The sequence below is a fragment of the Marmota flaviventris genome, chromosome 11 (genome assembly GCF_047511675.1).
Source record: "Marmota flaviventris isolate mMarFla1 chromosome 11, mMarFla1.hap1, whole genome shotgun sequence".
Classification (NCBI taxonomy): Eukaryota; Metazoa; Chordata; class Mammalia; order Rodentia; family Sciuridae; genus Marmota; species Marmota flaviventris.
Genome location: NC_092508.1, coordinates 14,885,241 through 14,912,286, shown reverse-complemented (window position 1 = coordinate 14,912,286; position 27,046 = coordinate 14,885,241). Strand labels below are relative to the sequence as shown.

Sequence of the window (27,046 nt, the reverse complement as noted above, 5' to 3'; positions counted from 1 at the left end):
AAATAAATGAAGTTTTTAAAACATACCTGATTCCAACTTTCTTGTTAATAAGATCAGCTCTAACTATCTCCTTTCGGTAAGCCAGTTCCTTAAAGAGAAAAGAGTTTGAAAGCTTAAATCATTTCCCACTGGATATAGTTTTAGACTCTTTCTAATTCAATTAGTTGTTGTTGCAGCTTTATTACCTTGCCAAGAAAGTATCTTTAGAGTCACATATTGAAAATAAACTTGATGTTTTAAAAATTATTACAGAAAAACAAATTGCTACATTACATTCTTATATGAACATTCTACTTGCTAGATGATTTGTACTACTTATGCCAAACATTTTTCTCTTTAGATGCTTATTCCACATTCCCTACAGTAAAACATAGCTGCATTACATCATTTCCAAGATGTTTATAAATCCTGATAAAGATTTTCAGTCTCATCTTCGCAAGCAGGTGTGTGTGACCAAAAAAGAATAATTCAAGTGTCACAACGTACCATCCATCATACTGAGTCTAAGAATGTTAAGACATTTCTCTATTACTATGTCCCACATGGGAAAAATCAATGATGCCCCAAGTCTTGGCTATCAATCTGCTTGAGGAGATAAAAGGGGTGGGAACATCTCATAAATTGATACTTACTATACTTCAAATGGAACATAATTTACCATCCAGGGATTTCCACACTTTGGAAACAAATATTTCTTAGCACCAAATTACTCTAAAAGTATAAACGTCACTATCAAAAAGGCTGTATATTTAAAACCTATTTTGATCCAAGCAAGGGCCATGCACCAGAGCCTTGCTACTCAAAATACAGTCTTCAAAGCGAGAGTATCAGCATTACCTGAGTGCTTGTGAGAAAGGCAGACTTACATTCTTCACAGGTCAAGCTAGCATCAATGACACTACACATACTAAACTTGATAGCCCACACTGCAGGCTATCAAGATTCCCAGGTGAATTGAATGCACAGTAGAATTGGGGTGGCACAGACTGGTCAAGATACTCAGATGACAACAGTAATAACAAACCTTTACTGAATAGTTACTGTGAGCTTAACAGTTCAAGATATACTTTTGATAATCTCTTAGTCCCCTCAATGTTAGTATCCTTATTTTACAGATAAGGAATGTGAGTTTTAGAGAAAAACTAGTACTGGGTCCCAAGTACTAAGCTGCTGAGTCTAATTGCTGCTATATTCCCAGAGCTTAGAAAAATTCCTATAAGATAATAAGCATTTGGTATATATTTAATGAATAAATGTATGTATAAAGTAATTAAAAAATAAATTTGACTTGATAAACAAATTAAGAAATCCTAATTCCAAAGCTCTCACCATTAGCCATTAACCATTTCTCTCTACCACTTATCTTATTTCAAATTTTATTCTTTTCTAAAAATTTAAAAGCCTAGCAAAGAACTTTCAAAGTATTTGTGAAATTTTGCTACTTCATGTGAAGAAGAGGCAGTGAACCTCTAGAGGACCCTTCCCCTCTGAGAAGACAACCTGAGAGCTATTCTAACCAAAGTTTAGGAGAAAATAAATTAACAAATGCCAAACACCAGTGTAGTACTCCTTTTCAGAAAGACGTCGAATTTATGAAAGCTCTCTTAACATAAATAAATGATCCAAATGAGAAAAGTAAACCAAATTTTAAAACACATTTCTCCCCTTTCACAAAAGTATATACTTCGTTTTAGTAACACTTGACAATTCCTCATATTAAAGAGAAACTTTCCTCAAATCAGACATTTTAAAAAACAATCTAAAAAGCTATCTGTGGTTAATTCCAACTACTAGTGAGGTAAATAATCACAAATTCTTAATCTCTCTACATCCATGGTTTTGCAACATGACACTACAGATCCTACAGTTAGGAGATGGCATCTATTTCTCCACCACATCAGTGATGGCCAACAGGACATCATGATTGAAAGCATGATGGGCTTGCTCTCTTGTTGCTGGAAACCCTGGAACCCACCATCATATTAAGAAGCCCAAGTGTGGGTAGAGGGTGTGTGTAGCTCAGAGCTTGCTAGCACACACAAGGCCCTGGTTTCCATCAGCAGCAGCATGTGAACATGAAAAAAACAAGCTAGCAAGCTGGATGATGATTAGGGACAGTTGACACCCTGACCCCACAACAAGAAACAGATATATGAGTGAGGCCATTTCAGATCATCCTGCCATCAGTTAACCAGCCACATGGCTACCCATATGAGCAAGCTCAGCAGAGATCAGCTAAGTTGGCCCAGAAACGAAGAACCATTGAAGTGACCAAGAGAATCAGGAGATAAGTAAATGGCTGTTATTTTAAGCCACTGTCTTAGCGTAGTTTGTTATACAACAAAAGCTAACTGATAATAACTACTAAATTCCAGATCAATTAAAAATTTAAAAAACCTTGATATTGACCAAGTAATTTCAGTTATGCCTTTTATGATTATACAGTTATTTTGACTAATAATAAATGTTCTAGAATAAAATGCATTGTTAAACCTAATGTTTTGGGGAGGGAGATGTTTTGGTCATGGCAAGTTTAATTTACTTTAAAAGCTATTTAACTATTTAGGCTCTGATTCACTTCATAAATGACAAAGGAACTAAAAAAAATCCAAAGAGAAAAAAGCTCATCAAAGAATGGTCTCGCTGAGTCAGAACCACAACTAATTTACTGTGATACTGTCATGTTTCAGAATAGCCATCTTTATATGTAGCCATCTTGGGGGGAAGTAAGTCCAGTCAATTAAGAATAATACTAGTTTAGGAGCTGAGGGTATAAGCTCAGCAGCAGAGCATTTGCCTGGCATGCATAAGACCCTGGGATGAATCCCCAGTATCATCAGAAAGAAGTATAAAAATAAAACTAATTTAAATTTTTTACTAATATTCTATGTTCTGACAATAGCTGTACTTGCTACTGAATTAGTCTCATTAACACAATTGGAATTATGTATTAGTTACAGGGATGGCCTTCAGCAACTGTTAATTCAAGTGTGAACAGACTAATTAGATTTGCAGGGCTTAGTAATCTTAAAGGGGTGAGACTATAAATTACCCAGTTAGCTAGTTAATAAGATCACAAAAATTATGGCCTTATAATGTGATTGTATAACCCAGCATGTTGGCATCTGATGTCACACTGTCTGATCTTAAGTCCTAGCTCCACCACTGTATTAATAGGCAACCTATTTAAAATCTCAAGATCTCAGAATCTTCTTCTAGAAAAGGCATAAATAATCGCACTCTCCAATTAGACTAGTTATTTGAAGTCAAAAAACATCCTCACAGGGTCATTGTGAAGTGTCTGGCATGAAGGAGGGTGGGTGAATGGATGGATGGGTAAATCAACAGAACACAAGCACTCTGGAGCCATTATACTGTTGTCACCATCAGTTCTTAAATACTTACTGGAAAAGTATTTGACTTCCCATTAGGAAAAACTACCTCAGCTGCTTCAACCCTAAAAAACAAATGTCAGAAATAAAATGCTTAAGAAGAAAAAAATGTGTCAGAATTCCAGCAATGTACATGGTTAATCAATCTTTAATTTGAGCTACAACTCCAATCTCAATACACTCAATCTATCATACTCTAACACTGTGTGAACTAATCTTCCTATATATTATTCTACCATTTCATTTCGTAAGGCTCCCATGTCCCTGTAGGCAGTGTCCACTTGCAAAATTTATTTCCTGGTAGTGCAAAGCATGCATCCTATATGGACTTTCTGCTAATCTGGTATCCCAGGTTTCATCAGGGTAGTGTTACGTGACAAAAGTTAACTGATAAAACCACTGAAATGCAAAATGAGTTAAAGAAAATAACAAACACAACTAATACAGCCCATATAATTTCAGTCATGCATTTTATAATTATACATGTACTGTGAATCATAATCAATACCGTACACAGTAAAGGCCATATAGGTTTAATTTTTTTTAATTAAAAATATGCTTTGAGCTAGGTACATGCCTGTAATTCCAGTGAATCAGGAGGCTGAAGCAGGAGGATCACAAGTTCCAGACCCACCTCGGCAACTTAGGGAGTTCCTAAGCAACCTAGCAAGATCCTGTCTCAAAATCAAAAAATAAAAAGGGCCAGGGATCTAGAGATGTAGCTCAGTGGTAAAGCATCCCTGGGTTTAATTCCCTGTACAAAAATACATACACACACACACACTTTGGAAAAAAGTAATTTTACTGATAAATATATGGCATATATATTTTGCTCTCATATATTTCTCTTTGTTTAGTTGTGCCTCTTGCTGTTCCTCCTAGACATTCTCAGACTCAGTAATCCCTAAATACAGTCTAAATTTCAATGCCTCCAAGACACCACCCCAGATTGCTTCAGCCAATAGTAACTTGACCTTACAAATACCAGAACATCGCCAAAACGTCTCAAGTATTTATCACTTTTTGCTTTCTACATTACTTAGCCATATTTCTTATTTCTTTTAACATATTCTATATTCTAGTTACAGGAACCATATTTTTCATCATTATATTTAGCACAAGGCCCAATGACTCAACTTCAAAACAGAAGCCATCAATAAAGATGCTGAATGAACTTACATGAATTGATTTTCACAATATTCACTGAACATGGTGACAATAATATCAAGAACTATTTTTGCCTGCAAAAGAAAAAGAGTATTATGGTAATTTATATATTCTCCATTCAGGGGGTAATGAATATTTAAAATAATTAGTCCCCAATCACATAAAAATGGACCTTTACATTTACATTCCAAGAAAGAAAATGGAATAAAAACTTATGAGTAGGGTATTCTTATCTTCAGGTGCTCTGCATTTATGCAGCTCTTTGAGAGTTACAATCCATGACCGAGACAAATCATTTAGTTCCCCACTCCCAACCTTGGTTCACCAGGTTCAAGAGAGATAAATGGCCAATTGCTGGATTAAATGTTTTCAATTTCATCAGTTTCTCAAACCAGACTGCTGGAATACTGGCTCAACCACTGACTGACAGTGTGACTTCAGACAAGCTACTTTATCCTCACTTCATCTCACTTTTCTTATCTGTTAAGTGGACACAATAAAAATTCCTATCTCATTTGTCACTGTGAGCATCAGATGCATTAATACACATAAGATGGTGCTCAGTAAGAACCACAAGCTTGTTAAATAATTTTTAATTGAAAATAAGTAGGAAAAAATATGCTAACCTAATTGGAATGTATGCATTGCTCTTATGTAAATTTAATTATTATATAAGTTTCAGAAAAAATACCTAAGGTCTGTCAATGCATAACTTAAAGGCTTAAAAATGTTTTAACAGTTAAATCTTATATTATCCTGACAATATTTCTGAAGGCAAATATGACAGGTAAATGTTACAAATGAAATACCTTAAAATGTCCACAATCCTATAAGACCCACACAAATACCAGGTATCTCCCCTATCTTTATACTCCAGCCGCCTTCTGTTATTCTAGTTTATCTTTCGGAATTTGCTCAACTGCCAACTCACCCTATGCTGATATATATGTCACCCAAATAATGGTGACACACGCCTATAATCCCAGCTACTTGGAAGGCTGAAGAAAGAAAATTGCAAGTTTGAGGGCATCTTGGGCAACTTAATGAGAACCTGTTTCAAAAATAAAAAGGTCTAGGGATGTAGCTCAATGGTAGAGCACTTGCCTAACATTTGTGATGACTTGGGTTTAATTCCCAGTTTTGGGGGGTGGGAAGCTTTCATAGTAATCCATTCCAACATAATCCAAAGTAGGTAGCAAATAAAAGTGAGTGAACAACTGGTAAACTACATCTTCTAGATATTTTTATATGCCTAAACCCTTTATTAATTTAAAACTTCTTTACAGAAAACTTTCAAGTACACAAAGATAGGAAATCATTCAGCATTTAAATGAAACCAACTAAGATACATGGTTTTTACTGGTCTTGTTATGGTACTTATTCTAGTCTCTTTTTTATTGTCATGTATATGGCAGATTCTCCCATTAGACAAGTTATTTGAAGTCAAAAAACATGTAACCATTCTTAAATCCCTGGCACTGAAAAGACATTAAGTGCTCATTAAAAATCCCTGGCACTGAGAAGACATTAAGCGTTCATTAAACGTTGTCAGCCAGGCAGTGTGGCATACACCTGCAATCCCAGCAGCTGGGAAGGCTGAGGCAATAGCTCAGGGGTGGAACAATTTCCTAGCATGTGTGAGGCATGGGTTCGATCCTCAGCACCCATAAAAATAAATAAATGAAAATAAAGATATTGTGTCCATCTACAACTAAAAAAAAAATTTTTAAAGAAATTTTTAAAATTTTAAAAGACAAAACAAAGCCAGCCTCAGCAACTTATCAAGGCCCTAAGCAACTTGTAGAGATCCTGTCTCTAAATAAAATATAAAAAAGGGCTCAGGATGTAGCTCAGTGGTTAAGCACCCCTAAGTTCAATTCCTGGTACCAAAAAAAAGCAAAAAAAATTTGTCAAATGAAAACACCATAAACAACATACAGAATTTACACTGATTTAATATTCTACTTTTCTAAACATGAAATAAATATGTCTTAAAATATCTTAATTTCTACCATACAACTTGATTTAAAAGTAAAATCTATTCTATTTGATGGTATAAAATTAGAAATTTTAGCTGGGTGTGGTGGGGCACACCTGTAAGCCCAGAAACTTGGGAGGCTCAGGTTAGTGGATCAAAAATTCAAGGCCAGACATGGCAACTTAGCAAGACTGTCTCAAAATAAAAACTAAAATAGGCTGGGAATGCAGCTCAGTGGTCAAGTGTTCCTGATTCAATGCTCAGTATTGGGAAAAAAAAAAAAAAAAAAATTAGAAGTTTTATTTACCTTAGTAAAGTCAGTTCCTGTGCATTCAATAAATACATTTCTAGTATTTACTGTTATTTTGGAATGATTCCCTGCAATGAACATAAAACAATAACAAAACAACCATTTTAAAAAACATAACTGTATTACAAAGCTCATCAAAATAGAAGCTACATTTTAAATTTAGAAAAAAATATAAATTAACACCTTAGAGATAAGGGGATATACAACTTTTATTTTAAACTTTCATGGCAAGTTGGAGAATACAATAAAAGAATAACAAACCTTTACTGAGACTGTTATCTAATCTTTACCACAACCTATGACCTAACTTCAGACAAGACAACTAAAATTTAGAGAGATTAAGCAACTTGCCATGATCATTAGCTAGCAAATAGCAAAGCTAAGCTCTGGGTGGTTAACTCTGAGGCCCATGTAACCACTGTAACTGCTAAAGTTCAAGATCTCAAGAAGAGGATTTTCCTTCTCATGGTGAATTAGCTAAACCTCTTTCTCACCTCCAAAAAGTCAAACATCCATGGCTTAGACATTAAATTCTGCAAACACATTCAAACTGCCTCATAAAAAAAGCCTTCAAAAAGAAATTGAGTGTAGAACTTAGATTAAAAGTTGTAGTTTAACTAAAAAACTGTAGGCAAGACAGAGTGTGACTTCTGAGTTTAACCAAGTGAATGACTACTAAAACTAAAATATCAACATCCTTCGGAAGAATATAACAAAATCCAGAAACTGTTATCAGTAAATATTTATGAGTGTATAAATAATTATAAGTGTATAAATGTTTACAAGTACTCATACATTTATAAATATTTACAAATTTATAAATTATATAAAAATCATTAGTAAAATATTATTGAATAATGAAAAGAACTATTAGAATAAAATCAACAAAAGACCTGAGACTATCAGATTGAGTCGTTTGATTTGATCAGCCAAGTTACTGAGAATCTACAAAAATGCTAAAGAATAAGAAGAAACAGCAATAATTCATGATGCTCATGAAGGAACTCACCATTGATGATTGGAGGCATTGAAAGGACGACACCATTGCTATCATAGATAACTGGGTACAGAGGTTTATTTTCAATGATATGCAAGTAATGTTTAAGGTGGTTGTCAGTCTGAAAAAAAAATCAAGTCAAACAAAGTTAATTTTAAAAATTTCTATTATTATAATTAATGCATACACTGATATTTTATAAGTGGGGGGGGGAGTCAGAAAAACATTAAAACATTCCAAATCACAAAAAGCTCTTCACTGATATGCACTATTTTTATTTATTAGCAATTGAAAGTGTTAGTAGAATTCACGTTCATTGTCAGACTCTAAAATGTTAGTAATGAGAGGCAGACACTTTATAACAGTATCCCTCCCAGTTGCCTACCAAATATTATTTTCCTTATATTTGCATGAGTTTTAATTTTATACAAATATGAAGATTAAAATATGGTAGTCAATTTAAGTGGTTCTTAATTCTACAAATACATTAAAATCATCCCACAGATTAAAAAAGTAATTAAAAAAAGTAAACAAACAAAATTATGATCTAGGCCCCACTTTAAATCAGAGGAAATCAGTCAGTATCTCTGGATTAGAGCCCAAAACTGTTGCTTTTTAACCAAGCATTTATTACATTTCCCTAACTTCAAGACAACTTTGAATGCATCCGATGATTTATTCAAAGCTACTGCAAAATAAAAAAGAATATTTACCTTGTATATGTTCATTAATTCACAGGCTGTATACTCCTTAGTCTTATTCAGAGGCTTGAATTTGATATCTGAAGGACGCTTTGCAGTGTAGGTGAAAGGGCCTGATAAAGTGTCCAAATCATGAGTACCAATGGCAACCAATGCTCTTTTCCTAAATGTTGAGAGGAAGAAGGAAAGGAAATGAAAAAAAAAGGAAAGAGATTTGAATATTTCAAAGCAGAAATTCTAAAAATAACACTATGTATTTTAAAAACTTATTTTAAACATTTCCCTAAAACAGCACTTTCTATTATATGGTATCTTTAGTAGATTATAATAAATTCTTACACCTTTTCAAGTACTAAGAAATTACAAAGCTACTTAAAACACACTTCAGTATATGAAGCAAATTCCATGTCACTGTGATTTCCCAAGTGCTATGTTACTAGGACAGCTTCAAAGTCAGCATTCCCTTTACCTTCCTTTAACTGATTTCTTCTTGGTGTCCTCCAGTAAACATAAATTATATATTGGATTAAAATAAGCTACTTAGTTATTGTGGGTTTTTCTTTTCTTTTCTTTTTTAACTTTCTCTATTTTCCTAAATTTTCTGTCACAGAGCTGTATTACTTGATTTTAAAGCTATGAATTACATTTCAAGTTAAATGTGTAACAAAGTTCAAAAGCTATTAATATCAATTATCTTGTAATTTATCCACAAAGAATTTAAGGTAATTTTAGGTATTTATAGTAAGCTACAAAATATAAAAGAAAAAAACAGAAATAGGGATATAAAACAAAGCTAGGAAATGTAAAACTAAATTAGAATCTAAAGGCCTAAATCTTACAGGGAGGGTCACAAATTTAAGTCTAAGTTTTTTAATAGTCAATTAATTCAAAAAGAGAAATTTGGCCAGAACTTGTGTTAAGATTTCTTTAAATTAGTTTAACACATATGTGCACACATATTTGAGTATTTATGAATTATTACAAATATAACTACAACAGAAAATGTATAATATTAAATTTTGATCAAGAGTGGTGAACTACAACTTTATAAACTATGGTTAAATAGAACTGCAGGCAAGCAAAAAGAAAGTGTTACTTTACTCAATGAATTACGTGCTTATGGAAGACGATAAACAGAACTACCATATGATAAAATACACACGATTCAGAAAGTTTAGATAAATTAACAATTGCTAAATCCAAAGGTAAGAAGGTAGAGACTTGTCAGTCATAGAAAAAAGCACTGCTTGATCAATTAAAAACAGGAAAAGAGGCAAAAAATAATGAAAAAAAATAAAAAACAATGAAACCAAAAGTTTGTTCTTTAAAAGATCAATAAAATTGCTAAACTTCTAGCCACACTGACAAAGTAGGGGAAAAAAGAAGAAGAGGTGAGATCACTACAGATACTAAAAGGATAGTAAGAAAACATTATGAACAACTTTATGGCAATACACTGAAATGGATATATTCCTTGGAAAACACAAATTTCTAAAACTAAGAGGTTAATTAGGATTTACTGAAAGGAAATGACTCGAGCACACCGGACTATTAGGATGTGTTCTCTTCTTTCCTTAAGGAATGCTGATGGCTTCAAGAAATACTATATAGAACAGAGGTTGAGTTTCACTTCACAAGGTGGCAGATTAAGAGCACCCAGCATTTGCCTGCTTCTCCATGAGATAGAAATGAAACAACTGGGATGCAGCTGCTTTTTGAGGTAAATGATCATGGGGAAAACACTGGAGTTCAATAGTGGACAGACAGACTTGGAGAAACCTAGAGACTGTGGATAGCGAAATAGAGAATGTCCCAGTACCAACTACACAGTAGAGGAAAAGGGAAGCCCTGCTTGGTGGGAGTGGAAATGAAAGAGGGAGAGTTCCAGTGACCATCAATGGCACAGTTTTCAGCAACTTGCAGAAATATAGTCTAAACAGACAACAGTCCTAAGATTTCCATGGCGAATGGGTTCTAGAGTTCTCTGCACTTCCAAGCATATTCTCACAGTGTTGCAACTGGAAACCATGTTGAGAAGAGCCCTATTGTCTGAGCTTACTACTACTTCAGGAGTGAAAGGCCCCTGCACTTTCCTGTCTCTGAGACCCCTGAGTACTATCATGGCACTGCTGAGTGAGCAGCAGTCAGTTTAGTCAGAGACTGACACAAACTTGACAAGAGTTCCATCACTGACTGCAGCACGTGGGAATACAGGAAGCACCTGCTTTTGGAATTTGTGGCTTGATAACCCAACTGCCAGAGTCTGGGGAAGTGAGCAGGCATGTGTGATGGCACACAGGACACAGAAGAGGCAACACTGGAATCATGGGCAGATCAGATGGAACCTGCTGCCATACTTGCTCCAACTCCAGCCCCCTGCAGATGTTTTCAGACTCCATGGCCTCTCTCCACCTTTGGGGACATACAGCCTCACGCCACAGAGTTGGTGTTACCCCATTCTGTGCACAAACACCTCTGGAGACAATTTTGAAGGAGTTTCATATGCTGTGCTACTTCCTTGACACACCATGGGAATGACATCTACCCTGATCTCAACCAAAACAGGCCCAGAGAGAATCTTCACCTGGGAGCTCTATGATCTGCTCTTCCTCACTGTACCATGCAAAGCAGCTGAGAGACATTCAACAAACTCCTGTAATCAACTGAGAAGCACCCAAAAAAGAAAGAAGAGGAGGAGTGAACAACCCCCAGCCTTTACTCTGTCCAAGAGGCATAGAGCCCAAGAAGACACAGAAAGAAACCTCAATCATCACAGACTACAAATACTCACTCTTTCCTGCTCATTCAAGCACCCTGGCAGAGGAAAAAAAAAAAAATTTATTTTTTAAATTTTTGTTGTTGTTGCTATTTTTTTGTGTTTTTTTATGTCTTTTCTCCTTTTAAAAATATTCTTTTTCTATCCTTTGTCCTCCTTTTCTCATTTTTTATTTCTGCCATTTTTTCTTTTATTATTTTTCTAAAATATTATCTTATGGCTATATTATTTTTCCCCATCTATCCCCTTGTTCATGGTGTTATTGCTGCTTCCACTTTATTTCTTTGTCTGTTTTTCTTCTTTTCCTTTTTTTTATGGTGCTAAAGATTGGGCCTGGGAATCAAATCCCCCTGGGTGGGGTCTAGGCTGCTGAGCTATATACCCAGCCCAGTTAAAAATATTAACTAGCCCCATTCAAACCTTCTAAGATACTTCAATGTAAATAACAGGAGAATAAAAGTCCCCAGACAATATCCCCCAAGCATGCATGACAAGAGGAGGGTGTCTGAAGTCCTGCTACTAGACGCTCGCCCCATAGTAACAGCAGGGAGAAACAGCACAACTGTTCTGGGCACTATCTACAAGGAACTGCATCCATCACTCCCACACCCTACTGTTGACAAGACTAGAGGTGAGTGCCACAGTGGGGAGCTTTGACCCTGGCCCCTGACTCTCCCTGAGAAACAAATGGGATTATACCAATGTCTGCACAGAGTATAAAATCCCAGGCCTATCACTGTAATTGGAATAGCCAGTAGTAGAACTGCTTTCAAGAAACAGCCAATATCAACAGAGCCCAAGAAAAACCCCAACACCTGAGAGAGGTGTCCATTCCCATGGAATAACCAGAATGTACACCCTACATACTCTGCTGTTTACACCACACCCATCTTAAGTACCAGAGCGTCCCATCTCATAAGACCTACACAGAAAGCACGTTCTCAGGCTCCAACAAAATACATTGTACAGAAATCCCAAGGAATTCCCAGTTGGAATTAAACTCTACACTACACAACAAAAAGATATCCCAGGATACTTATTCAGAAAAAAGCTCTCACATAAAAGTAGAAAATATACCCATCCTAACAGAGGCATAAATCTCCACATAGAAACACAAAAATGCAAAAAAGAAACAAATTATGTGACACCTCCTGAAGATCAAAACTACCTAATAACAGATGCCAAAGATATCAAAGTGATCCAGGCACAGTGGTCCATGACTGTGATCCCAGTGACTTGAGAGGTTGAGGCAAGATGACAATTTGGAGGTCAGCGTCAGCAACTTAGCAAGGCCCTATGCAATTCAGCAAGACCCTATCTCTAAAAATAAAAGCTAGGGAGGTAGCTCAGTGGTAAAGCACCCCTGGGCTCAATCCCCACCCACAAAAGAGGTCATCAAAGTGAATGGAAAGTTAAACAAAGAGTTCAAAAAGAATTCAAACAAATGGTTTTCTTAAAGTTCAATGCAATCCAAAAGAATAAAAATAATCAGCTGAATTAAAGAAAACAAGGCAGGGCATAAATAAGCACATTAATAAGGGGACACAGACTTTGAAAAGGAATCAAACAAATCTTGAAAATGAAAGTTCAGTAAGTTAGATTAAAAAAATTTCAGTAAAAACCTCAATAGACTAGATGAAGTAGACGAAAGACTATCAGAGCTTGTACGCAACTCTGCCCAAATAATACGCTGAAACAGGAAGAAAGGAAGAGAGGAGGGAGGGAGGGGTGAAGGAGGGAGGGAGGGAAAAGAAAAGAAGGAAGAGAACACATAGGATCTCTGGGATACCATTAAAAGATCAAATATCTGGGGCTGGAATTGTGGCTCAATGGTGGAGCACTTGCCTGATATGTGTGAGGCCTGGGTTCGATCCTCAGCACCACATATAAATAAATAAAATAAATGATTCATTGACAAATTTAAAAAATTTCTTTAAAAAAAAAAAAAGACCAAATATCTGAATGATCACATACTAGAGGGAGAAAAGCCACATGCTGAGAACTGAGGAAACCTATTTATTGATACAATAGTAAAAATTAATCATAAATTTAGGAAAGACAAAGACTTCCAGATACTAGACACATTTAGAACCCCAAATAGACCTGACCAGAAGAGAACTTCTCGGTGACAATATAGTTAAACTGCCAAAAGTACAGAACAAAGACAGAATATTAAAAGCTGCAAGACAGAAACACAAGGTCACATTTAAAGGTAAACCCATTAGAACAGCAGCAGACCTGGCAGCAGAAACTCTAAAGGCCAGGAGGGAATACAGTGATGAATAAGAGGAGAAAAAGACCTTCCAAGATAAGTTAAAACTGCTAGAGCAGCATGACCATGAGACCAGCATTACAGAAGATACTCAAGGGCATCCTAGATCCTAGAGAAGAACGATAACACAGTCACTAGGGCACAGGAAAAAATAAGTCTCACTAGAAAATTAGACACACAAAAGAAAAACAGGAAAAAAATCAAACATTATCAAAGGAGCAAACCATCAAACCTCAAAGATAAAACAGGAAGAAAATCAAACCTGAAGAACATCAACAAAATGAGAGAGACAACTACATACCTTTCAATAATAACCCTAAATGTAAATGGTCTTAATTCTCCAATTAAAAAACACAGACTGGCTGATTAGACAAACAAGACCCAGCAATAAGCTGCCTGTAAGACATTCATCTCACCTACAAAGACATAATCTAAAAGCATATGTAACTGTCAACACATCTTTAGATCAACATGATGTAACTTATTCAGGACTAACACAAATAGACTTCATATGTTAGCTCAAGTCTGGGGCTTCTCATCATCAGTAAATATACAGTTTTCATTAGGATTTTTGAAATACTGACATTACTTCAAATACTCCCATTCTTATTTTCCTAGACCTAATGGGTTTAAATATCACTGAATCAAAGAAAGTTGTGCAGGAAATGATGTATACTAATGTAGAGATAGAAAAAGTAAAATTAAGTCATTTACACAAGTTTTTTAATCATTTAATTAATTGAACCCAGGGTCTTGCACATGCTAGGCACACATTATACAACTGAGTTATACCCTGAGTCCTAAACTCAAATTTTATCTGTTAATTCATGATTATATATATTCAAAAAGTGAGATCAAATAAAATTCTTTTTTTTTCCATTTTTAAAATGCTACACCAAATAAAAAAGTGGAATGAATTGAACACAATTTTTCTATGTTCATATATGAATACAATACCAGTGAAACTCCACATCTGAACAACCACAAGAACAGGAGGCTAATTAGAATAAGTTATACTGAGTGTATGTCAAAATACACTCTACTGTCATATATATCTAAAAAGAACAAATTAACAAAGAGAAAAAAAAAAAAATCACCTCATTTAAAAAACAAAAAAAGCTAGCCCATAGTTTACCACAGCTAATACTTAGCAGTATAATCCATTAATGATTTCAATGACAAAACAAGAAAATGTCCATGACTAGATAATTCTTCTCAAAATTTACTGACTATTTCTCCATGCATGTATCATTTACAAACAGTAACAAATATCTATCTCAGAAAGCAAAGGTAAGCTCTCATATACCATTAGTTTAAAAATGCAAGAGGAAGAAAAGGAAATGGACAGAGGGAGGAAAGGTAAAAGGAACAATAGGAAAAAGGGAGACAGAAAGGAATGGGAAGGAGAGGAGCAGAACAGAGGAAAAAGCAAGGAGGAAATAAGACAAAACAAGAAACCTGCAAATATTCTGATGTAATTTCTCTTGAAGTTCAATGAAGCTGTCATATCGATCTTTAGTAAACTTAATATTCCGGAGAACTGCTGCGACTGCAAAAGGGCGTATTTTAGCTGTCTGCAATTAAAAATACCAAGAGATAGTAAATACTCAGGCTTTTCTTTGTAATAATCTTATAATAGAAAGGTAACTGCATACTCCTAACAGTGCCAGGTAACTGCATACTCCAATAAGTATATTCATTTACCAATTAATAGGAGCAAAATAAAGTGGTAAGCAAGAGACAAAATCACTAACCTCACAGAATTTACATTTTAGTGAGATTTTAAAAACTTACTAAATAATTGAGGAAAAAACTAATTTTTAAAAATAATTTGCTCAGCTAGGCATGGTGACACATGTCTAAAATTCCAGGAACTCAGGAGGCTGAGGCAGGAAGATCACAAGTTCAAGGTCAACCTCAGCAACTAAGCAAAGAGGCCCTAAGCAACTTGGCAAGACCCTGACTCAAAATAAAAAGGGCTGAAGACATGATTCAGTGGTTAGGCATTCCTGGATTCAACACCCAGTAACAAAATAAATAAACAAACAAATAGAAAATAAAAATAAACTGCTCAAAGTTTATATTTTTACCAAGATAAACCTCCCACATTTTATCTTTAAAATTTTTGTAACACATCATAATTTAAATATATCTCAAATGTTTATTGATTGATTGCAGTGCTGGGCATCAAACCCTGAGCCTTGTGCATGCTAATAAGCAAGCACTCTACCACTGAACAGCAACACTAGCCCTCAAATGTGTTTCATATAAGCATTTGGACATTTTCCAAAACCATTTATGGGAAACAGGTACTTTGTTTTCTTTTGTTTCTTGGTAATAAGTTGATTATTTTTTTTTAAAGAGCTATAGGCTAAAAACATATGATCACATAAAATCACATTTGACAGAAGGATCAGATTTGTTTCTTTGTCTTCCCCACCTTATACACACAGAAGAGATTCTTTTGAAAGGGAAAATATTAATTTCTTCTTATTACCTCTTCTGTGACAACCAGTTTTTGAATTTCTCCATTAGGCATTACCCGTTTATATACTGGAGCTTTTATCCTAAAATTAATAATAAAACAAAGTTATTCGTAATTAGTGAAAACATCTGATGAATTGATTACATTCTTTGCTTTAAGTAAAAAGAATGTTTACAAAAATCAAAAGAATTAAGGCAATGAGGAGATGAATTATAGCAGTTAAATATTAAAAATAGGAAAGCAAAAGCTAAAAAAGGAAAAAAAGAAAACAAAAACTAACAAACTTTCTAACACTTTAGGTTATTCAAAAAGGTCTCTGGATGCCTAATAGTAACAAGTTTCTATCACTAGAGTTCCAGCAAAGGCTATAAAACCATTAACAGAGCAACTGTTAAAGGGACTAGTTATTTTTTTACCACAATCATGAGATTCTAAGCCTCAAAGAAAAAAAAAAAACAGAGCTTATTAAAAATACAGAGTCCCTGGGTCTATTTAGACTTACTGAATCAGAACAGTCAAAACAAAGTTTGGGTAACTGGTGCATTTTGAAAGCATTTCTAGATAATTTTTCCCATTGGAGATTACAAACTACTGTTTTAAGGCAGTGCTTCTCAACCTTCAACGTGTATATAGTCAACTGAAGAGTATGTTAAACCTCAGAACTTGATTCAGTGGATCTTGGATAGAAGCTAAGAATCTGCATTTCTAACAAGCTCCCAATGATGCAGATGCTGCTGGTCCATGGACCATACTTTAAGTTGCAAAGGTCTTAAGTAGTTCCTAATTTTGTCTCATAAAAAAAACATAAGAGCCAGGCACCCAATGGCTCAGGGGCAGAGGCAGGAGGCTTGGGAGTTCAAAGCCAGCCTCAACAACAGCAAGGTGCTAAGCAACTTGGTGAGACCCTATCTCTAAATAAAATACAAAATAGGGTTGGGGATGTGGCTCAATGGCCAAGTGCCCCTGAGTTCAATCCCCAGTATCCCCCACCAAAAAAACAAAACAAAATAAAAGCACACAAGTTGCCTAGTAAAAATGCAGACTCTGATCAATGTGTTGGGAAACACTCTGAAAGGTTATCCTTTATCCTTATATCCTAAAATGTAAGCATATGATTGTCATGCATGGAACCAATTTATTCAACCCCAAAAATGTAACCACCTTAATCAAATGACCAATCATTATCATTTCACAAAAAGCCATTGTTCACCCAATGATAATTTCAGAATCTAGCCCAACAGCTAGCTCTTATTCTTTTGTTACTCATGGATTATGTATAAGTAATCAAAACCAAAAATAATTACTTTTGAGAGCTACTTCTTCTACCCTTTTCACTTTATATGTTCATTACACTCAATTAAGTGTTACATGCAGAATTAGAAAGGGCCTTAAAAGTCTTCTTCAGCAAGATGTGATGGTTCACACCTGTAATCCCAGCATCTTGGGAGGTTGAGGCAGGAAGATAGTGAGTTCAAAGCCAGCCTCCGCAATTTAGTGAGGCCCTAAGCAATTTAGTGAGACCATGTCTCAAAATAAAATCTAGAAAGGGCGAGGTAAATATATAAATATACTGTAAAGGCAGCAGAATGAAGGCAATCAAGGTGTGGCTCAGTGGTTGAGCACCCCTGGGTTCAATCCATGGTATAAATAAATAAATAAATCCTATTCATTATAGATTAGGAGATTGAAACTCGAGATACCAATCATATACATATCATAAACCATCAAGGTTTTCCAGTTAGGATGTTCTACTCCTGAGCTTCCTAAGAATTCTTAAGGCAAAAGGATACATAATGAACAGCCATCTCTACTTTTCCTCCAAAATGTTAGCAAATCCAAGGAACTACCCCTTCCAAAAAGATTATTTAGTAGGGTATACCACACAAACCTATGGAGTTTTTTAAGAAGCTATAAAGTCATTAGCCCCAATTTTCAAATGCATTTCCAAAATGAGTATTCAATGACTCAGGTAAATTTTAAAATGGCTACAATCTCCATGAATCTGATCCTTCAATCTTCCTTTTATGCTGACCTACAGCTAAGTATTCAGACATTGTTTCTTGAGATTTAAACACAACTGCTGACAATAATTTGGGAATAAAAGGGAGAAGAGGCACTGAACCCTAACGAATATATTTCTTTACCTTTCTTTGAAGACCTGAAGCCCTCGAACCAATCCTTCCAGACACAGGAGATCATATCTATTGGCAGGAACGTCGATTTTGTAAAGAACAACATCAGAGGCCCCCTCTGCCTTCACATTACCTTGTTCCTTACTTATTATTTCCTTTTCAGACGTCTAAAACAAGCCAAATTAAAGTGAAAAGGTTAATAAAACTACATTATGCACATTCCTCTCGACATTAAAAAACGACATTAAAATATTAAATGCTATAATTGGAGCTGACAGAAAAATACTCAAATTCCTATTCAGTTCAGACATGTAGGATCCTCAGTGATTCCAGAACAGCACAAATCCACCTAAAGAAAATGTCAACAAATACCCACTAGTCAACTCCTGCCTAGCACCTGCTTTTCCAAATAAAATTTTACTGGAAGACAGACCCATTCATTTATATATTATCTGTTATCACACAGTACAATAGCTGAATTATAACTGAGATAATAACCTCCAAAGCCTAACTTATTTATTATCTGTACCTTTACAGAAAAAGTTTGCCATCTCCATCTAAAAGAACAGGCACCACCAAGAGCAATAATGGAAGTGTCAAAGAAAGAAACACAGAGCAATAACCAAAATGTCAAAGAAAGAAAGATAAATCATCAAATAAAAGAATGTATTTCTAGCTGGGTGCAGTAGGGCACAACTGTAGTCCCAGCAACTCTAGAGACTGAAGCAGGGAGATTGCAAGTTCTAGGCCAGTCTGAGCAACTTAGCTGAGGGCTAGGGATGTGGCTCATAGCACAACTGGGTTCAATACCCTGTACTGAGAAGGAAAAAAAAAAAAAAAAGAATACAGCTTGTTATACAATAAAACTTCCATTCCAAATCTAAATCCTGAGCTGAGGGTATAGTTTAGTGGTCAAGCATTTGCCTAGCATGCATGAAGCCCTGGGTTTGATCCCCAGCACTGCAAAAAATCAAAACAAAAACCCCAAATCGAAATCTTCTGGGCACCCAAGCCCAGCAGAAATGTGAGAATGACTGATAATATAAAAGCAAACAAAAACATCTCCAGGGGAGGAAAGTGATCATCAGAAGGTATGAATGAGAATTAGCATAATAGGTACAATCTAGTGACAGTAAAAATACACCGTAAAGACAGCAGAATGAAGGCAACCAAGAGAAGGAGGAGGAACATCACAGGATGGCAATTTTAATGCAGTGGCAAAGCTTAGAGTACCTTATTCACCACATTATAGTAGAGAATATATTTCTATTTGCTGTGTCTACAACAGAGAATTTCAAATATAAATTTTTCAATCAAAATAATTATGTTACATCCAACTGTTATTGTTACCCTTTATTTAGAAATCCACTTAACAAGAATTCACAAAATTTCCGCCACTAATAACTTGTTTAAAAATAAACATTGGCTTTCTATTAACATAAAAACTTTTGTTTTATGTGATGCCCTCCCACAGCCACCACATGACTAGTTCAAACCACCATAATATAGGAACCAGATAAACGAAGGTATCTGAATATAAAATGGCCTAATTCTTTTGCAGTATGCGGCCACACGGGCACATACGTGCGAACAGCTTAAATCTTTCAATTTTCAGTATCTTTTTTTTTAAATACATGACAGCAGAATGTATTACAATTCTTATTACATGTATAGAGCACAGTTTTTCATATCTTTGTATAAAGTATGTTCACGCCAATTCATGTCTTTATACATGTACTTTTTTTTTGCATTACAATTCTTATTACACATATATACCACAATTTTTCATATCTCTATTTGTATATAAAGTAGGTTGGCACCAGATTCATGTCTTCATACATGTACTTTGGATAATGATGTCAATTTTCAGTATCTTATATGATAAATTCTGCACAAACAAAATTAATTAATTCATTTTTTTAAAAAGACCATATGTGAAGACTGAGTTAAATTTGAGAGCAAGAGGGATGTATCAAGATGATATAATCTAAACTCCTTACTTCACAATTGAACAGAGTCTAAAATATGAGAACTAGAGAGGCAAAGTAATTTTCTCTGAACATCAAAAACACCACAGTCCACAGATGAATCATCATAGTCTAACTATAAGGTAACAAAGATAAGCAACCTCAGAAAAATGAGCTCATATCAGAATATCTGAAAAATAAGTATCTAATACATACAATTTCATCAAGTTCCAGACCAAATTCAAAACATAGTTCATCAAATTCTTCGTCAGCTGAGAAGAAAAAAAGAGACCATTAATTTTAATTTGTTCAGCACAATAAAAATTGTCTATGAATTGTATTTTCTTATTAATAACTACCTTTTACACTCAGCATACTAAATATCAAACATCAGACATCATCATTCAACAACAATCAAAAGTTTTGCTTAAAAAAAAAAACTATTGTAGGACTAATTGCTCAGGTACAGGATTAGATTACCAGTGTTGGGAAGTTTACAAAGATACAAGGAAAAAAACAACAACCTACTAAATAGAGATCAAATATAAGGTAGGCTCCAAGCCACCAATCCTACACAATAGAACATCACATAAGCCCAGTTATCCTTTAAAATTCTCTGAGGCCATCAGACACTTGACTTCACAGCCAAGCCAATCAGGGTTTAGAATTCTGATTATCCCACTTATTAGCTGTGGGAGCTTTGTATCTTTTATAAATATTCCTGGCACCTATTATAAACTTTACCAATATCTCATCCATAAAGTGACCTTTTACAGTTATTTTTAACATGAAACTGTTACAAAGATTTAAATGACATCAGGCAGATAATGGAGTGGGCATATATCCTGAAACACAGTGTGTCTACACTAATATTTTCCTTCCTTATTCCACTTTCTTTGATACCTAATACAGCATTTTCAGAGTTTTCACATGATCAAAAACTGAACACAAGCTGGGCACAGTGTCACACAACTGTAATCCCAGTGGCTCGGGAGACTGAGACAGGAGGATTGTGTGTCCAAAGCCAGCCTCAGCAAGAAGTGAGGCACTAAACAACTCAGTGAGACCCTGTCTCTAAATAAAATACAAAACAGGGCTGAGGATGTGGCTCAGTGGTCAAGTGCCCCTGAGCTCAATCCCTGGTCCCAAAAAACAAACAAAAAAATGGAAAACAAACTATCTACCAGTACGTTCTAGTGAAAAGCTGTCTTAAGAGTCCTGACTATGGAACAGATGTAAAGCTCAGTGGAAGAGTGTATTCTTAGCATGTGCCATGCCCTAAATTCAATTGCCAGCATCAGGAGGTGAAAAAAAAGATTAATCTAATCCAGACACTGAACTTCAACTTAATAAATATTTATTGAGCAACTACTATATGGCAGGCACTTAAATGCAGAGCTACAAAGATAAATACTTCACTACTTTTTAGTCTAGCGAAGAAATCAAAAGTGTACTGGGTCAGCATATGCATGAAAAAAGGAGGATGAGCTCTGGGCCAGCTTCCTCAATGACACCAGACCAAAATTAGAACTGCCCTGTACAGTTAAGACGGCAGAGGAGACTGAAGAAATGGGATCAGGTAAACTGTTGATCAAAGCAGAAGAACTAGAGAGACCTAAAGAACTGAAAAAGTTAAAAATCACCCACGTGTTTGATTTGGCTAAAGAAGTAAGGTGACTAAGAAAGTGGATACTCATCTAAAGAAGCCAAATCTTTCCCAAAATTTCCACCACCAATAACTTACTAAAAATAAACAATGTCTTTCTACTAACATAAAGACTTTTGTTTTGCTTCTTCAAGCAAAACGAGAAAGAAAAAGAAAGGTCAATGTCCCTTCACTGTGCTGTCACTCCCTCTGGGTCAGGGCCATATTTCCAGAACACTGAGAATAGAAGGAAGCCAGCACAGATAGCAAAGAAGTAACAAAAGTTCTGAGAACAAAAACCAGGAAACCAGGGGAACTAAAGAAGAAAAGACAATGAGAATTTCCAAAAGAAACCAGATAAGTGGAGAACACGTTCATGTGTTCAGAGTTATTTTCTACAGTATATTTATGGAAGGTACAGGTGCCACGGCAGTTTTATTGTGTATTATAAAAAACAAATATTTTTCATTCCCTGAGCTTCTCAAAAGAAGTTTCTGTACCTGACCTAATTTTCTGTTTTAAAATCAGAGTTACAGAGGTGTCAAAAACATACATTAGAAAAAAGAGACTCTTCAACAAATGGTGCTGGGAGAACTGGAAATCCATATGCAGCAAAATGAAATTAAACTTCTATCTCCACCATGCACAAAACTCAACTCACAGTGGATCAAGGACCTAGGAATTAGTCCAGAGAATCTTCTCCTAACAGAAGAAAAAGTAGGCAAAATCTTCATCATGTCAGCCTAAGACCTAACTTCCTAAACAAGACTCCTAAAGCACAAGAAGTAAATCAAGAATCAATAAGTGAGATGGATTCAAACTAAAAAGCTTCTTTACAGCAAAAGAAACAATAATGTGAAGAGAGAGCCAATGAAAATGGAGAAAATCTTTACCACACACACATCTGATACAGCACTAATCTCCAGGATATATAAAGAACTAAAAAAAAAAAAAAAACTTAACACCAAAGAAATAAAGAACCCAAACAAAAAATGGGCTAAGGAACTGGGAAGACACTTCACAGAAGATTACAATCGATCAACAAATATATGAAAAAATGTTCAACATCTCCGGCAATTAGAGAAATGCAAATCAAAACTACCCTAAGATTTCATCTCATTCCAGTTAGAATGGCAATTATCAAGAATTCAAGGGACTGGGGTTGTGGTTCAGTGGTAGAGAGCTTCCCTACACATGTGAGGCACTGGGTTGGATCCTCAGCACCACATAAAACTGAAATAACGATATTATGTCCACCTACAAGTAAAAAATAAATAAAAAAGAATTCAAGCAACAATGAGTGCTGGCAAGGATGTGGGAAAAAAGAAACACTGATTCATTGCTGGTGGGACTACAAATTGGTGCAGTCACTATGGAAAGCAGTATGGGGATTCCTTAGAAAACTTGGAATGGAACCAGCATTTGACCCAGCTCTCCTACTCCTCAGTCTACACCCAAAGGAAAATCTACAGTGTACTACAGTGATGTACTACAGTGATGCAGTCATATCAATGTTTATAGCAGCTCAATTCACAATAGCTAAACTGTGGAACCAATCTAGATGCCCCTTATAGATGAATGTATAAAGAAACTGTGGTATATATACACAATGGAATATTACTCAGCCTTAAAGAAGAATGAAATTATGGCATTTGCAGGTAAATGGATGGAGTTGGAGAATATCATGCTAAACGAAGCAAACTGATCCCAAAAAAACAAAGGCCAAATGTTTTCTTTGATGAATGCTGATCCATAATGGGGGTGGAGGGGCAAGGAAAGAATGGAGGAATTTAGGATTGGCCAGAGGAGAGAGAGGGGATGAGAGGGTGTATGTGTAGTGGGGGAAGATGTTGGAATAAGATAGACATTATGTACAACCAGAGAAATGAAACACTGGGCTCCATTTGTGTAAAAAATTAAATTAAATTTTAAAAAATCAGAGTTATAGTTCTTTCAGGACATTTTGTCCCAAAGCAACAAAATCTGTGATACTGCTAGCAGTCTAATTCTGTTATTAGTATCTAAGACATAAAGACCTGAATCTATGGCTTAAATCCAGCATTTCACCTCTGAAAGTCTGCACTATAGGCAGGTGTCAGGTGTTGTAAATGTGTGCAGGGTTATGTTTAAATAATGAAGCCATAAGCTCCAAGTCAGTGGGAACCCAGTCTACTTTGTTCAGCTCTAATCGGCAAACCAAAAACAGTCTATGTTGAAAATATGCACTCAATATAATATGTCTATTAATGAATGGATTTACAAGAAAATTGGGGAATGGATGGGTGTGTCTGAAAGGATAACCAAAAATGCATCTTAATATGCAAGAATTTGGATAATACTTCTTTCTAGAGAACATGTGGACAGTTAACCACTACTTTTTAACTATGGCTTTTTAAAAAAAAGTCTTGTATGCATCTTCTTAACATCTTACCTGTAACATTTTTATATTTGCTTAATGGCTAGTTACTTTGTATACTGGAAATTAATGATGTTTAACTATTAAATGTGAACTGATATTTAAAGAAGAAATAGAAAAAGGAGAAAGAGTGTAATTCATGACATACCACGAGATTTGCCCCCTGTCCTACCTACAAGCAATGGCATTACAATGAAGGAGTTTTTAGCTGGGCAAAAACATAATTGGATCTGCTTTTGTTTTCTTTCTCCAGTGAGGACGGAACTCTGAGTCTCTCAGACACTGGGCAAGCATCCTACCACTGAGGTACATCCCCAGCCCTCGATCTGCATTTTAAAAACAGGTGGAAGGGTAGAGGATGATTGTAGCAGGGAGTCTTCCCAGCAGCATGAGTATGAAGGAGAAGGAATGAACATGAGAAATGTTAATGAGGCAAAATGTGTAAGGCTTAATGGTTGACTGAAGGAAGGTGGAACAGCCAGGATGTCCAGGATGACTCCCAAATCTCTGGTTTTAGGGGAAAAAAGGCCTCATTAACTAGTGTAGGTAGTAAGAGAGGTAACCAGCCCCCAAGATGGCACCCGATGATTCAGCCTCCTAGTATCAAGCCCCTGTGTGAACTTAGGTCAGATGCAATGTAAGTGAGCATGGAAGCAGATTCTCTGGTTCTGCTAAACCTTGAGAAGAATGCAGCTCCATTTGACAGCGTGACTGCAACCTGGTGAGATTTACAGCCAGAAGCACCCAGCTAAGCCACTCTGATTCTTGCTTCTCAGAAACTGTGTGAAGTAATAATGGTACACTGTCTCACACTCACAGTGCTGGCGTAAATTATTATGTACCAATAGATCATTAACACACACCTCCCTAGAGGTGCAGTGCTGCTGTAACAAAAACCAAACTCTGGAGGGCTTTGGAACCAGACAGCAGGCTTTGAGTACTGTAATGAAAACCTAAGGGCCTTCAAGATGCTACTGATCAAAAGGCAGGTGAGGATGCAAAAGAGAGTGCTGCTAGAAAGCAGAAGAAGGGAAATCCTGTTATGTAGAAGCATAAAGTTTAAAAACACCAGCCTGCAATTAATGTAGACCATTTACTAAGTGACTTAAGATTTTCAATGAGTGCTTAAAGTGCAGTCTGATATTTTTTTTTTCTTGCTGCTCATGTGAGAGAAGGGATAAACTAAAGGAAGGAATGTTAAACAAAACGGAGTCAGGATGTTGATGATTTTTAAAATGCTCAGCCTCAGCTGGGCACAGTGGTGCACGCCTATGATCCCAGCTACTTGGGAGGCTGGGGCAGGAGGGTTGCATGTTAGACATCGTTAGAGTTTAGCTTTTGTCCCCCAAAAGCTAACTTGTTAGAAAATGCAAGAATTTTCAAAGTTGGAATGATTAAATTATAAAAGCTTTACCTTTGGATTAACCGAGTGATAATTATAGGCAGGTAGGGTGTGGCTGGAGGAAGTAGGTCACTAGGGGCATGTCTTTAGGCTTTGTATTTTTGTCTTTGGTGAGCAGAGCTCTCCCTCTGCTTCCTAGTGCCATGTCCTGAGCTGCTCTGCCACAACCTTCCACCATGATGCTCGCTTCACCTCAGGCCTAGAGCAATGCAGTCAACATATGGACTGAACCGCTGAAATCATGAACCAAAATAGACATTTCCTCCTCTAAGTTATCCTTGTAGAGTATTTTGGTCACAGTGACACAAAGGTGACTAAAACAGACATCTTGTCTCAAAATTTTTAAAAATTATTTTAAAAACGGCTAGACATGTAGCTCAGCGGTAAAGTATCCTGAGTGCAATCCTTAGTACCCACCCCCCCACCAAAAAAGTTCAACCTCTCAGATGTAAAACAATGCTACAATTAAGAAATATCTTCTGCCAAGTGCAGAGGCACCTGCCCATAATCCCAGCAACTTGGGAGGCTGAGGAAAGATGATCACAAATTTGAGGCCAGCCAGGGCAACTTAATGTGACCCTATTTCAAAATACAAAATAAAAAGGGCTGAGGATGTAGTTCAGCAACAGAATGCCCCTGGATTTAATGCCCCTGGATTTAATACCCAGTGTGAAAAAGAAAAAAAAGATTTAAAAATTTCTAAGCAAAGAGCAAACCTAAGGCATAAGATAGAATTAAGAGCATGACTGAAAAATTTTAAAGAGTTAGAAAAATCAAAGGCACAATTCATTCAAACAAAAGGTGCTTTAAAGAAATTAAGGGTGTGCCTCAGAAATCCAATTAATCACACAATAGATCTTAATTAAGAACACTGTATGAAGCAAAGTCCAAAGTACAGAGATTTGCAGATGGTAAAGCTTTTGACTAATGAAATGGAAGCCAGGAAAATTCACTAAAGATCCATAAAGTTTTTAGAAGAAATGTACAAACAGAAACATTGCCAGCTTAAACTGAAAGAGGCATACATGACACAAAATAGAAGTATCTGACCCTCAAAATTCTATTAGAGGATGTAGACTGAGAAAATTAATCAGCTGTGAAGCAAATGCTTTCTGGGAATCAATGGGTAGAACCAAGAGCCAAGAGCACAGAGTCATGGAGAGAATTATCCCAAGTCCTGAGACCTAATCAAGAACATTGAACATTTGCCATTTGATTTCAGAATTACCATAGACTAGAGACTTTGGCTCTTCTATTTTTTCCCCTTTTGAAGAGGAATGGCTATAGTAGCTATCCTTCACCTGTCCCACTATTGTATGTCAGATAACTTGGCTGTTGAGTCTCTCAGGCCAGAATAAACTGAACTTCAGGAGCTATACTCAGATGATGATACTTTGGATTTTTGA

At 35.9% G+C, this 27,046-nt stretch overlaps 1 protein-coding gene across 1 annotated transcript in view; it reads right to left on the bottom strand.

Moving 5' to 3' along the window:
• Farsb (phenylalanyl-tRNA synthetase subunit beta) overlaps positions 1-27,046 on the bottom strand; it is a 71,537-nt gene that overhangs the window by 41,312 nt on the left and 3,179 nt on the right. The window contains exons 2-11 of the mRNA XM_027941873.3: positions 20,394-20,449; positions 18,223-18,377; positions 16,091-16,160; positions 15,052-15,167; positions 8,558-8,708; positions 7,857-7,965; positions 6,845-6,915; positions 4,572-4,633; positions 3,406-3,457; positions 27-88 (exon numbers count right to left, since the gene is read on the bottom strand). Coding sequence (XP_027797674.2) covers positions 27-88; positions 3,406-3,457; positions 4,572-4,633; positions 6,845-6,915; positions 7,857-7,965; positions 8,558-8,708; positions 15,052-15,167; positions 16,091-16,160; positions 18,223-18,377; positions 20,394-20,449 — 904 coding nt within the window. The remainder of the gene's footprint in view (positions 1-26; positions 89-3,405; positions 3,458-4,571; positions 4,634-6,844; positions 6,916-7,856; positions 7,966-8,557; positions 8,709-15,051; positions 15,168-16,090; positions 16,161-18,222; positions 18,378-20,393; positions 20,450-27,046) is intronic.